The sequence below is a fragment of the Aptenodytes patagonicus genome, chromosome 25 (genome assembly GCF_965638725.1).
Source record: "Aptenodytes patagonicus chromosome 25, bAptPat1.pri.cur, whole genome shotgun sequence".
Taxonomy (NCBI): Eukaryota; Metazoa; Chordata; class Aves; order Sphenisciformes; family Spheniscidae; genus Aptenodytes; species Aptenodytes patagonicus.
Genome location: NC_134973.1, coordinates 1,696,539 through 1,710,233, shown reverse-complemented (window position 1 = coordinate 1,710,233; position 13,695 = coordinate 1,696,539). Strand labels below are relative to the sequence as shown.

Here is a 13,695-nt window from a genome sequence, read left to right as displayed (position 1 = left end):
GCATCTCTGCTATAAAAGTAACGCTGTCCAAATAGTCACTTCATTTATTATGCTCTGCTGCTTCACTTTGACATTAACTTGCTGTCTAGTCAGCAGGTTTGCAGCTGATTATAATTAATTGCGCATGCTAATGATGTAATCTCAATTTGTTCCTAAAATTTCCTTTAATCAAAACCGAACAGCGGCAATTCAAATCCTGCAGTTTTATGAAGAATGGTTTTGTTCTAAATTAATCTTGTAACTAGATGCTGCATTAAAGTGCCTTGTTCCTGTAAGTTACTGTGTCTGACTGCAAGCTGGCCTGTTCCAGGGTTAACAACCTTAAAAAAACTGGTTTGGGTGATGTAAAGCTTTAGTTTCAAAATTGCTTGTGGTTTGCTTCTTCAGTGGACGGTCTCTTTGTCTCTCCTGCAGAATGCTTTGCCCAGTGATGAAGATGACAAAGATCCCAATGATCCATATAAGGCACTTGATATAGATCTGGATAAGTAAGTGGCAGTTTTGTATGTGAATTTACTTAATTGCTAATCAGAATGCATGACGGCAGGTCTGGGGCTAAACACGCAAAGGCACTATCTACAGTCCACCAGGTGAAAAAACTAAGTCTCTCGCCTTATCTTGGATGTAACCTTAGATGGTCATCCAGGCTTGGGTTCCCACTGCAGTGTAGATGATAAAAGCTAAGCTGCTGAAGTAGGGGGGGGTTGGGGAGGGGCAGGGGAATCATTTTGTGTGACTGAAAGGAGTCTGAAAGCACAGGCAGTGTAGCTGGGATCAGATGTGAGAGAGTTAGTCTGAGCTTTTGGGTGTACCAGTATCTCTCTGATCTAACCTGCATTGGCACCGAGTGTGACCTGCATTCACCTGCGTTCATCTCAGAAACACTGTACGCATGGCAAGCCCGTATGCTCTGCATTGTGATCATTTGACCAGTAACAGCCAGTTCGTAGCATCCCCGTTGCCCTGTGGACATTCAGTGTGGTTCCACTGTTGAAAAATGTCGTTCTAATATGATTGAGTGAACTGCGTGTCATAACTTTGACCAGAGTCTGGTCCCCATTCAGCTACTGGAGTTGTTTACAGTACTAGCACCCCAGGCTGCAGCGCAGCAGACTCTGAATCCCTGCATGCCACGTGATAATTAGCAGTGGGCTGTTAAGTATTGCATGTGGAGATTGTTTTTTAGTTGCTGTTTTACAAAATTGCCATGCTAAAAATAGTTGCTGATTTATGGTCCATGGATGCCTTCTGTAAAGTTTTGAAGACTGTGCAGGCACGTGTGTGCATGTAGTATCTCTCTCCCTCTCTCTCTCTCTCTCTCTCTCTCTCTCTGACACTTAACTTTAAAGACTGTGCTGTTCTCTGCAATTGTCAAATCTTGTAGGGGTTTGGCCTCTCGGTACCTTGCAAAAAAAGTGATGTAGCATTTTTAAAAAGCGAAAGAACAGTTTCTGAAAAACTTCCTTTTTTCACGAGCTGGTCACGTTGCTCTGAGTCTGCAGGGGGCAAATGTATAAAAGGAAATGAATTTCTGACTATAGACCTCGTATTTGCATGACAAGCCTCAACAGCGTAGAAAACACTGAGCAGAGCAGTTTCTGAATGCTGTGCTCCAGGAGGCGTCTTTGGACTTTTGTATTGTTTCCATCCATTCTCTTTCCATTTCATATGAGTCAGCGTGCTCTCCTGCCATGTTTTCTCATGTCTCTGTCCTCTCTCTTTCTTTCTGTGCTTGCACTGCTATGTCTGTGTCACGCTCACATGCAGTCTGGTTTCAGGGAAGCCTTCCAGGTAAGAATATACTGCTCAGTGGTTGACCTTCTTTGTCAGGTTGGTTGATTTCAGTGGACAGTGTAAATACTTGAAGGGAGGTGAAACTATTGAAATCACTGACCCTCAAATTTGTGTGAGTCTATTTCATCATTGACTTTCAGCACCAATCCCTGTTCCTGTACAGGTATATGTGAAACAGCTTAAAGATGCGATCTGTTTACTGTTCAAACAGATGGGGTCCACCTTGCCCTTACAGCATCTGTTTCAAAGTGAAAAATTAATTGGGTCTGGTTCTTCATGCAATATAAGCAAAAAAATTAAGGCAGATGTGACCGTTAGAAATCTTCCTGAACTGGTGTTTGCTGCTCGAACATGAAAATTAATGTTAAGTAAAAGCTGTAGAAATAGAAAAAGAGGCAATCGGTGAACTTCTCACTGATCTCTGGACAGTGTTTGACAAGAATGGAGAAATTTCTGTGGTGTTTTTTTACCAAGTAATGGATTTGGGATACAGTGTAAATCTGAACTACTACTCATGCTTTTTGGAAACAGGTATCTGAAATTAAACACAACTTTCAAAATGTAATGGTAGAGTACAGATTCATAGCGTAAACTTCCAAAATGAAACAATTTATTGCGTAAAAGAGTTTCCAATTGGAGTGATCTATTAACAACAAAAAACACGCCCTTCGAGGGCTGTTTGAGCCATGCTATCACTCCACTGCTTGAATTTCTGCACTGTTGCAAATGCTTCCTACTGCTTCACATCTTTGCTCTTCCTTTGGGAGTGGTTCCACAGAAAGGCAGCGTAACGCTATGTGTATGTATTCTCTGTAGGTCTTACTCAGCCTGTAAGTCTGTAGTTATCACTTGTAAGAGTGATCACATGTCAGCAAGAGCTTGGCTCTCAGTCACCTTCAAGTTGTTTCTATTAACTTCTAATCCACAAGGACAGTGTCTGCAGTTACATAAATAAACTTCAGGTACAGAAGTATGTGCCGATTTAAGATTTTTGAGGCCCAATGCTTTAAAGTATACCTTGTCTTGGGCGTCCAGCAGATAATCTGAGCTAAGGGAGACTGTTTGCGGAAGGGTGATGGTCTCTTTGTTTTTAAGACCTTTAGCAGACAGTGAGAAGCTGCCAGTGCAGAGACACAGAAATGTTGAGACCCTGAAGTCACCAGACTCGGAAGCTCCCCTAGTAGAGAAGAAGAGCAAGAAACCCAAAAAGAAGGAAAAGAAACACAAAGAAAAAGAGAGAGACAAAGGAAAGAAGAAAGAGAAAGAGAAAAAGGTAGTAGAGGAGGAAGAAGGAAAAAAGGTAATTCTCCAAGACTTGCATTTTTTTAGAAACTGCTGTTATGGGCCATATTTATTGCTGTGTTTTGTTGCTTAGGAACAGTCACATTTGACAATTCAAACAGCTGAATGTTTTCAACCTTTATTTCCTTAAATTTTTACAACCATAAAAGCAGGCATTTAAAGATTTTTTGTTAATAAAAATAACATTTACTTAGCCTCCTAAGTTAGCAGAATTCAGCTTACTGCAGCCTACGCAGCAGATCTTCCAGGTCTAATTTGGAAGCTTGAGTTTACTGATATTTTGTCTGTTCTTAAAATGGGGAACTCTTTAGCAAAATATCTGGAACTCACTTTTGTTCTACATCCTGTCCCCCGTATACTTCAGAATCTTTCAGCTATAAAACCTGACATTAGTTGTCAGTTACTCTGAAGACTTGAAGTATCCTTTTTGTTAACCTCTCTGCAGAGACGCAGGTTTCATCTAAGACGCAGCCGATGTGCTTTGAATGCCTGTAGATGTTGTGATACGTAGGGTAATTTGCAGTTACTGTCGGCTATGTTGAGGTTTGGAAGTGTGCCCAAAGGCTGAAGTTAAGCTTCTTGAACTATTTGCTCCTAAATGTATTGCAGCATCTGTGTATGAGCATTCTGGAGCAATGCATTTCCATGAAAATGGGAGGTTTTAATTTAATTGATGATTGGGTTTTTTGGGGGTGTTCTTGGTGTCTTTTTTTTTTTAAAGAATGGTATCAAAACAACCACGATGGCTTTGTTTTCTCTTGAAATTCAGGGGGAAGACTTGGATTTCTGGCTCTCCACTGCTCCACTGCCTGCTTCCACTACCCAGCCACAGGTAGACATCTTGCCACACCACAGGAAACTTTTTCTTATGATTGCATTTTAGCTGTGATACGAGTGCCTTTGTCATGCTGCAGGAGAGAAGGGAAAGATAGGCTTCATCTCCTCAACTAATTGCTGTGAAGCTATGATTTTATATCTCCCCAGTTTACATTTACAGACACGGTAATGGGAGGTTTCAAGCTCATTCTGCTGTGCAGATCAATGGACAGAAGTACAGATACAGCTACAGGCTTGGTGGATTTTAATATTATTGGTGATTTTTAATATTACATTATTAGTGTATGGTTTTATTTCCTAGTATGAGCTAGACACTAGCAATATTAATAGACATGGGAGAGAGGGTCTGAAAGAAAAGTCTCATCAATGTTGATGGGAGATTTTAGAGGAAGAGACAGGGAATATAAGGGGATTGGAGGAAATCTTTTGTCTCTTGTGCTCTGGTGATCATATTTGCTGGGTTTCAGAGGCATAAAATGAAAGGCTTGATACCATGTTAGTCTAATGTAATTCTTGAAGTAACAGTTGATGTGGGGGGCAGTGTCACTGTTAAGGTTTCTTCTGGTGTGGGATTCAGTTGTTTCAACTGCGTTCTGTTAGTGTCATAACCCTTCTGCTAATCTACTCAGAGTGAGCCTGAAGTGGGTGCTGCTGTTGTGGCTGAACCTCAAGAGGTAAAAAAGGAAGAAAGGGAAGAGCGAGAGGAGGAGGAGGATGAAGGAAAGGTAAGTGGTTTAAGTTGCTGACACCCTTAGCCATATTATCCTAGTGTGTCATATTCCTTAAAAAGAAGCACACAGGAATTACCAACATCATCCTGTTCAGTGTAGTGACCACCTGCAAATAGGCAGCAGTGGGATGTTACGCCCTTGAGGAGCTCTAAACACTTCATAGTAAGAGGTTTGGTTGTTCCTTGAGCCAAGGGTCAGGTAGCAGTTTTAAAGCTGAGCTTCCAAACAGTTGAAGAGATTTGGCCTTCTGCTGATCCCAGGCTGCTTTGGGTTAAGGCATTGTCATCTGAGTGGGGAGCAAGGGTTTGCTGGGACCCAACACAGAATGGCAATTGGGGTTTAAGGAATGGGAGCTCTGCTTCGGGTTTCTGCAGTAGTAGGAAACTGCGTTCAGTCATCCAGAAGGCTGCGCAGAGCGAGTCTAGAGTTGAAAGATTGGTAAGAGGGGTCATGATGTAATGGCTGGAAATACAGGGTGTCCTTAAGGGTTTGTTGTAGTTTCTTGTTCTTCTTGGTAGAAATCGTCCAAGCATAAGAAGAAAAAGCACAAGAAAGAGAAAGAAGAGAAATCAAAGGATAAAAAGAAGTCCAAAAAGAAGAGTCATCGCAGTGAGGAAGAGACAACAGAGTCGGTACAGAATGGAACACTAGATGATGAACCACTACCAGTGAGTAGCTGTGCACTGGCAGTGCTTGCCGTGGGGAAAAGGCAGGAGCTAAACTGTTTTGGGAGGAAGGAGAATGACAGCTCTTTTTAGAGAAATTAGTTATATTGCGACTGTGATTTCTTTCTTGTTTTTCAGCCTATGTCCAGTTACTGCCTTCTCGCTGAAAATCCATACATTAAAATGGTGAGTTTTTTGGCGTTCAAATGCAGATGTTTTCTCTTTTTGTGTTCTCTAAGAAAAGAGGGGATACCCTGGGGATAGTATAGCGACTTTATGTGGACAACATTTAACTGAAGAACTGTTTAAATCCCAGGAGGTAGAAACAAAACCAAGCTCCATTTCCATTCCTTTGGATGTCCTACTTAACAAGTTTTAAAGTTGGTATTTTCCCACTACTTAGCAGTACTGTGGAGCTGATCACTAGTGTGCTTTTCGTTATCCTATAGCTGTACCAAATTACCTTCTTTTTGAAGCTTGCTTTATTCTGATGCTGTGTTCTGTTCTGGTGCTCTGCTGTTTGAAGTTTCTGAATCTTTCCTGTGATTTTTTTTTTCCTTCATTTGCAGACCTATGATATTCAAGGAAACCTCCAGAATGATAGTCAAGTTACTGTCTCTGTTATCTTTGAAAACAAAAGCACTAGCTTCCTTAAGAGCATGGAACTAAATGTCCTGGACTCTCTCAACACTAAAATGCTCCGACCAGAAGGATCATCAGTACATGATGGGATACCTGTGCCCTTCCAGCTACCCCCTGGTATGCGCAGCTTTGCACAGGGTTCTTGGAGTATGTCTAGTCCTACACTGCCCTCCTGTGGAAAGAATTGTTTGAACTTCTTGCTACTTGCTGTTTTCCAGAAGGACATGTCCCTCTGCCTGGGTGTTCACTGGGCTTTCACACAATTCACTGGAGAGGATAAGCCTTCTTACAGTATGGCTATAAATGCAGGGAGTCCTGTACAGCGAGAGCAAAGCCTATAATGTAGGACTGGGAGTCCGAATGTCTGAGTTCCTTTTTCAGGTGACTGCAGGCTGGCACACCTTTGAACGTGCCAGCATCACCAACTACAGGAATCCCAAATTCATGAGGAGTTTGCTGTGAGATTTAAAATGGAACTAAGCTATAGGTTCTTGAACCGTTATAATCCGCTCTGGATTTATTCTCGAGCTATTGTCCCACTGTTTTAGTGGCAGAGGCCATATGGAGTGGAAGTTTGCGATAAGTATGTGCGTATTTGGATGGGGAGCTGAGCCCTTAAGAAATATGAGACATGGAGATGAAGGATAATGGCTTCATACATAGTACAATAGTACAGTTGAATCACTGAACTTCTTTGAATTTCACTTCCTTCACCAAAGAGTTAATCTGAATACTGAAACAGCTCACAGAAGTCATCTGGGATTTAGTGGCTTCAGGATGGATTTTGGTCCCCCATGGAAAACAGTGGGTTGTTTGGGCTTTTTTATTCTATGTAAGGCAGTTCTTGACACAGACTTGTGTATTAAAAGAAAAACAGAGAAACATTAGAATTCAAATTAGTTCTGAAAACTACTTGGAAAGCCGTATATTTTCCAGTTATGCAAACAGTTTAAATATATTGCCACTGTGACATCTTTGCCCAGGCTCGCTCTCAATAACCTCTGCCAAATGCCAGCTCTCGCTGCTGCTTTTCAGAGCCCCAAGAGCTATGTGCTGTAACACTGTTAATTCACCACAGGAACTGTGCATATAACTCTCTTCCAACTACATGGAAAACTTCAAACTTGGTTCAAAAATAGTCAGTACATAAAGCTTAGCTGCTACTGATCAGTTTATTCTAACCATTACTTAGATATGGAAACCATTTTCTGACCTGACTTCTCCCTCTCCTCTCTTCATGCTAGGAATCTCTAATGAAGCCCAGTTTGTGTTTACACTTCAGAGTATTGTTATGGCTCAGAAGTTAAAAGGAACATTGTCCTTTATAGTCAAAGTAAGTGCAGCTTTAAACTCCGTGCTTCTGCTTCCTTTGGAACTGCATAAGGGAGCTTGACTTGGGTGGAAAGCACTGCTTTAGAGCTTTTCTTAGGCATCATTTCATCTCTGCTGCACCAACCCATTCTGTGATGTGAGAAGTATTTTTACATGACATCTTGTGCAAAGAGTGTCCCGAATACTGCGTAAGCATGTCCTAAATTGTCATTCCTGGCAGTGTGTGAGCAATGCAGCCTGAAACATATGCCACATTGTCAGCTAGAAGATCGCTGCAGTGGTGCATCTGCTGGGGAGAGGAGGTCAACCAACTAGCGAGAGATGCAACCCAGAGTCTGTCTCTTCTGACCTCAGTTACCCAAAGATTGGTTGGACACTGCTACCTGGTACAAGGCTGGAAAAATAGTAGTAAGAATTAGATGCAGTTAATAAGGTTGGAAACCCTGAACAAGAGTGAAGTTAACTGAAGGCATTGTTTAATAAGTATTGACCTGTATAAGACTATGGGGTTTCTAATCTTATTTCAGTAAAACTATTAATGAAGGAGCTGTGTGAATAGCTCGAAGGAAGTGAATGGAGACAGCTGTGGCTACTTCTGAGTCAGCCATTATCTCTATTTTAAGGGTTTCTTAAAAATAGTATACTAGTCCTATTTTCAGTACCTAAGAATCTGGGAGATATTAATTTATTATTTTGCTTGGGAAATAGCGAACTGTAAAATCACATCTCCAAGTGTTAGCTTAAATTCAGTCTGCTCGATATATTTCAGCAAGGTCCAATTGAAAATGCAGCCAGATCCCTCCAGTTGTGTCCCTTACCTGCTCTAGGCGTATGTATCGACCTAGCTGCCCAAATCTTTTCTCTGAGTGGCCTGATGTTGTAGTGTGATGGTCGTTCTCAGACTGATCCTTCAGGCCCAGCCAGGGTATATCAAAGGGAATTGAGCCCTAAAGTCTTCATCGGTGCCTGTTTGGTAGGTGGGGGTGGTGCCTCCTCTTGCTGCCTCGGGGCTCCCATTCATCTCCTTTCCTTTGACCTGTTGCAGAATGATGAAGGTTCAACCCATGAAAAACTAGATTTCAAATTGCACTTCAGTTGCGCTTCATACTTGATCACGACGCCTTGCTATAGGTAAGTGTCATTTAGGGAGCACAACATTGGTGCTTTTGCCGCCCATGTGAAGCTGAGCTTTGGCTGCAGGCCATCTCTGCAAGATACGCAGCATGCTTTTGACTTTGGCTGCTTGTGATTGCTTTGGTTACAGTTCAGTTATCTTGTGTAATGTTTGACTGTTAAAATATGTCCAGCAACTTATTTCAAGTGATTCTGAAGAAGGAGTTATATGGCCTGTAGGCTGACAGAGGTCGTGTGGAAGTAGCTCTGGTTGAGGTCATAGGGTGCTCCAGTGGAGTCTGGAGTATGGTTCCCATATTTGCTGTAAACCCATTTTCCTAGAGCTTGGTAGTACTTAGACTTCTGCATCCTGAGATGTCTCAAGGTCTGCATGGGGCTAATGTGGCAGATTCCACTTGAATTTCTAGTACAAGTGTTTACTTTCCTTCCTGTTTTGCAGTGATGCTTTTGCCAAGCTCCTAGAGTCTGGAGACCTGCACATGAGTTCTATTAAAGTAGATGGAATTAGCATTTCTTTCCAACATCTACTGGCAAAGATCTGTTTTCATCATCATTTTTCAGGTGAGTCTTCCTCAATGCAGAACCTTCTGCAAAATCCCGTATTCTAAAATTTCTGCTGTGCTTGGCAAGTGCAACGCTCCGTGGCCTCGACAATGACAGGAGCAGGTGATGTCCAGATTAAATAAATTTGGGAGAGGTGTGTTTTCCAGTTTTATCCAGTTTTCAGGATACATTGGTATCCTGAAAGCATGCAGCGTTCTTCAAAATGAACTCTCCTTCTGTCCCTGTGGCTTTCCTCCAGTCCAGCGAGGCACGTGGCAGGTATCACGGGAGCAGCTTGCTTATAGTTAGGGCTGTAACTGTTCTCTGGAGGGTGTATTTGATATGCAGTGCTTCAGCCTACCTCTTTCCCCAACGCTTCGTTTCAGTAAGGGAGAGCGCGAGCTAGTCAAGTTTGGACTTACTAATTAAAACACGAGTACTGGATGAAGCAAAACAAATGGCTGTTTCATCATGCTCTGGTATATGCATTAGACATTGCCTCACTGAAAGTGTTTCTGGGGAAGAGATCTCCATTCTAATCAGCATTTTTGCCACAAAACATTCGCAGCTTACTTAAAAGACAAATGACTAACCTCATTATTGTGAAATATCCCAGATAGGAGCCAGGCACGTACATCGTCTTAACCCTGACTTCCTCCTCCCCTCACTCAGTAGAAGCTTCTATTCCTTGAGGCCAGGCAAAGCAGTAGTTCCTCTTCACGGGAAGTAAACCTTGTATTAAAAGTTGTCCCACTAAATGAAAACTCCTGCTTTCTTTATAGTTGTGGAACGCGTTGATTCGTGTGCATCAATGTACAGTCGTTCTATCCAAGGCCATCACGTCTGCCTACTGGTAAAAAAGGTGAGAGCATTGTACCACCCTGAAACAAGACCTGAGAGAAGCTAAATCTGCAGCCTTTCCTATCTTAACAGAAAGAGGGAAATATTCCTGTCTAAATCATCCAGGGACACCATGGGCAATGTAATTCATCTGGCCCATCTAGCAGTTCTCGCTGCGCTACTACCAAGCTTGTACCTCCCCGTGGGCTTTCTGTCGCCCAGCGCATCCCTGGTGGGTAGCAGCAGCACTGATGGCTGATGAACTGACCTCTCGGCTAAGCCTGCTTCGTTCCTGTGCAGGCTGTTTCCAGTCCCTGAGCTTGGCTGGGAATAAAATTGTCCTCGCTTAGAAGGGGAGCTAATGGATTTTTTTTTTTCTTTTTCTTTCCAAGGGAGAGAACTCTGTATCCATAGATGGGAAATGTAATGATTCCACCCTGCTTAGCAACTTGTTGGATGAGATGAAAGAGACATTGTCCAAGTGCTGAATATTCCTTATAAAATATTCCAACTACAAGAAACACACCTAATGCGTAAAGATGAGCAGACCCAAGTGTTAAGTTTCTCCCTCGTACGCATGTACTATCCTGGGGCACGTGCTTTTCAGTTAACTCCACCATTGTTTGCAGTTTAGACATTTTAAGGCTGTATGTTACCTTTTTATTTCAAAACTTTTTACAAACTGTGGTGTTAACCCTTTCTAGCCCAAAGAGATCCTGGTGACATGACTGGAGGAGGGAGGGAGGGAGGGGCGCTATTTATTCAGCAGCTCGTGATGATCCCATAAACCTTGCCATCTGCGTGGGATGGTGGACTAAGCAGAATTTTATCAACAGTAGCACAGAGTCTGTTGCTTGTGCTTATTGCCAGGGAAGGTTGACTTGGTCCTTAACCATGGAATGTGTCTTCAGGGCTGCTGTAGTTGATGTATATTTCTAGCAGAGGCTGGTGCTGGACCTGAAGGCCTCTTCTTTTTTTTTTATATATGATTTATTACTATTATTATTATTGTTGTTGTTATCTCAAGATCTATTGTGATCAGCATATAAACATCCTCCATCTCCTTGAGCTAATCCAAATGTGCCCTGTGAGAACTGGGATGTCTGAGTTTCTGTTTATAGTAGTTGCCTTGAGCCTTAACCTTCTTTTAGTGACAGCTGAAAGAGAGCGAATGCATGAAACGGGCTGGAAGTGTTACTGTTTGGTTCTCTGCTCCTGTTGACCACCCGCGCAAATGGAGTCTATCATGCCTCTCCCCTTTGAGCAGTCTCTGCTGATGTGTTTTATGAGTCCACTTCAATTTCACATTCCTGAAAAGTTAGGGTGTAGCAAGAAACTGGAAATCCAAAGGGGTCTGTTCCTGCTTTTTTATCATTTTGCTCACCAGCTGAGGTTGACCACTACCAGGTTAGAGAAACGCCCACATGTGTAATCCCTCCTACTCTGAACAGGTTGCAGATAGAGCCCTGTTCCCTCCCTCTGTGCTGTGAAATCAGAGATGTCGTGCTGTCTCAGTTGTCCCCGTAGTGTCCCACGGCCCTGCCCTCGCAGCACTGGATGCAGATTTAGCAGCGCAAGTGTAACTGGGTCCCTGCAGCAGAACTCTCCCTGCCCGGGTGGCAGGAGGGAGGGGTTGGTGAGGAGCTGCAGACTTGTCCCTGTAGCAGGTGACTTTAGAGGGAAGAAAGGGAGGGTCTACAAAGTGAAGCCCATTCTGCACTATTGAAATCTTTTGGAATCACTGACTGGAAGGGGATGTCACTGTGTCCTTTACAGAGATGCTTAATTGATGTCCTTCTCCAAAATATCTTGCTTTTGTGTATTTTGGGTTCCCCCCCGCCCAGTTCTTGCTGTTCCATCCCCAGCAAACTGAGAACACTCTTGAACGGTTTTTCTTTGAGGCACGGGTCAAGAATGGTTGGTTGCTGTTACCGAAAGGGTCCCCAGGGAGGAGCTGGGTTGGTCTGCGCTTCTCCAGCACCGCCACCGCTCCGACGGGCGTCAGCAATGCCCGGGTGAACTACAGCCCTACGCAGGGAACAGGATAAAGTGTTGATCTTATCCTTTGGGTGAATGTCCTGTACTTTAAGCGTGTCTTGTGCTCTTCACACCCTTCCCATATTAGGGTATTGTTGCAAAGGCTCTGCTGTGGTTTTATTGCTAGGACCAGCTTCGTATTCTGACCGCACTTGTGCGCTGCAGGAATTCGTTTGCGGCAGGCTTCACTGCTGGTGAAGTGGTAGGTTTTGGTATTGGTCAACCTCCCTTGGTTAGCCAGTTTGTGTATTAGAAACTGAACATATTAAAATTGTCTTAAAGGATAATGTTCCTCAATTAGTGTTTTTTTTAATTCATGGATGAAAACTGTCACTCTAGCATGTAGAGTCTTCTCTTACGGAATCCTGTGCAGTGATTCTAGAATTTTGAAACTGTATGATGTGTTACATTCACAAATTTATTTGCTATCAACATTCCCTTAAAAAAAAAAAAAAAAACAACATACCACAAGCTGCTGTAATGATTTTGTGTCAAGATGATCCAATAAACTTTCAAAACAAAGTTGAATTTTTGGCTCTGTAAATAGTCCTTTTATAAGACCCTTCCAGTTTGTTTGGACCCAAAGACATGACATGGATGTACCCCAGCTCTGAATGCTTGTCTTTGGGGGGGAGGCAAGAGGGATCTCGCTCCAAAAGCTCTGGGGAAGGTAAGGAGTCATTTCTAACACCGCTGTGTGGGGTGGTGGGTTTTTATCGGCTGGGGACTGGTGTGCATCAGCAAGGGGAGTCCTGCCAGTCCTGTATCCCTAAGGTGCGTGTCATGGACCCGCTCTGTCAGCGGCAGCAGCTCGAAGGCGTGAAGTGCGTGAGCAGAAAAGGAGTCTGTAGCGAGGGAGACTGGAATGGTGCTGTTCTTCATCTCTTGTATTTTAAACTGACCTGATTTTCACGGGCACCAAAGCTTTGATTCCTACACGCCTGGAATAACTAACTGGTCAGGCTGTCAGGCTTTAACACTCCGTTGGAAGGCAGCATTGCAAGCAACGGTTGTCACTAACACAAAAACTACAGGAGGGGGAAAAAAAAAAGTAATTCAGACAACCTCAGTTAAAGCTGCATTAGGTTTTGGGGGGGGGATCGCAATTGCAGCTGAAATCTAAGCACTTGTGAACACTCGGAGCTCTGGTCTTGATGAGATGTCTAGAAACTGAAGGACAGAAATCAGCCCCTTCCGCCTCTTCCTCTCGGCCTGGCATCCAGTAAAGTTTGTGACGGAAACACGGTAGCATTAATGTGAAGATTAAGGTCCAGTACTGTCGCACCAGGAACTGAGGCATTGGTTTTGCTGATGCTCCCAGTGGTTGCTAGTAAGACCAGAACCTGTGAACATCATCTCTTACAATAGAAAATATCTGGGGCCGTGCAGCCAGGAGCTACCAGCTCTGCACTGAGAAAAAAACCCTGGCTTGCACTAACTTGTCGGCCCCGTTCCTGGTAGATAAGCTCCTGCTGCGAAGGAAGGGCCAGGTGATTTGTTTTCTGCATGCAGTGCGAGTCCGATACTGCGATCCCATACTGGCCTGCAGGGAGGCTGCCTGCTCGCTCTGCCGTGTTGTGGGACTGCACGGATCTGATTAAACGGGGCAAAACCAGCAACGAACACCCATCTCTCTGCAAATGCGTGGGGGGAAAAAAAAAAACCAAACCCAGGAAGCACTTAGAATCACAGAATCATTAAGGTTGGAAAAGACCTCTAAGATCATCGAGTCCAACCGTCGACCCAACACCACCATCCCCACTAAACCATGTCCCTAAGCGCCTCATCTACACGTCTTTTAAATACCTCCAGGGATGGGGACTCCACCACTTCCCTGG

At 43.5% G+C, this 13,695-nt stretch overlaps 1 protein-coding gene across 1 annotated transcript in view; it reads left to right on the top strand.

Moving 5' to 3' along the window:
• The window catches only part of AP3D1 (adaptor related protein complex 3 subunit delta 1), a 45,955-nt gene extending 33,570 nt beyond the window's left edge, over window positions 1-12,385 (top strand). Inside the window, exons 21-32 of the mRNA XM_076359588.1 lie at window positions 415-488; window positions 2,890-3,094; window positions 3,866-3,928; window positions 4,563-4,658; window positions 5,183-5,332; window positions 5,468-5,515; window positions 5,899-6,088; window positions 7,216-7,304; window positions 8,349-8,434; window positions 8,877-8,998; window positions 9,763-9,842; window positions 10,213-12,385. Of these exons, the coding sequence (XP_076215703.1) occupies window positions 415-488; window positions 2,890-3,094; window positions 3,866-3,928; window positions 4,563-4,658; window positions 5,183-5,332; window positions 5,468-5,515; window positions 5,899-6,088; window positions 7,216-7,304; window positions 8,349-8,434; window positions 8,877-8,998; window positions 9,763-9,842; window positions 10,213-10,308 (1,299 nt within the window). The 3' untranslated portion in view covers window positions 10,309-12,385. The remainder of the gene's footprint in view (window positions 1-414; window positions 489-2,889; window positions 3,095-3,865; window positions 3,929-4,562; window positions 4,659-5,182; window positions 5,333-5,467; window positions 5,516-5,898; window positions 6,089-7,215; window positions 7,305-8,348; window positions 8,435-8,876; window positions 8,999-9,762; window positions 9,843-10,212) is intronic.
• Window positions 12,386-13,695: the final 1,310 nt, after the last annotated feature.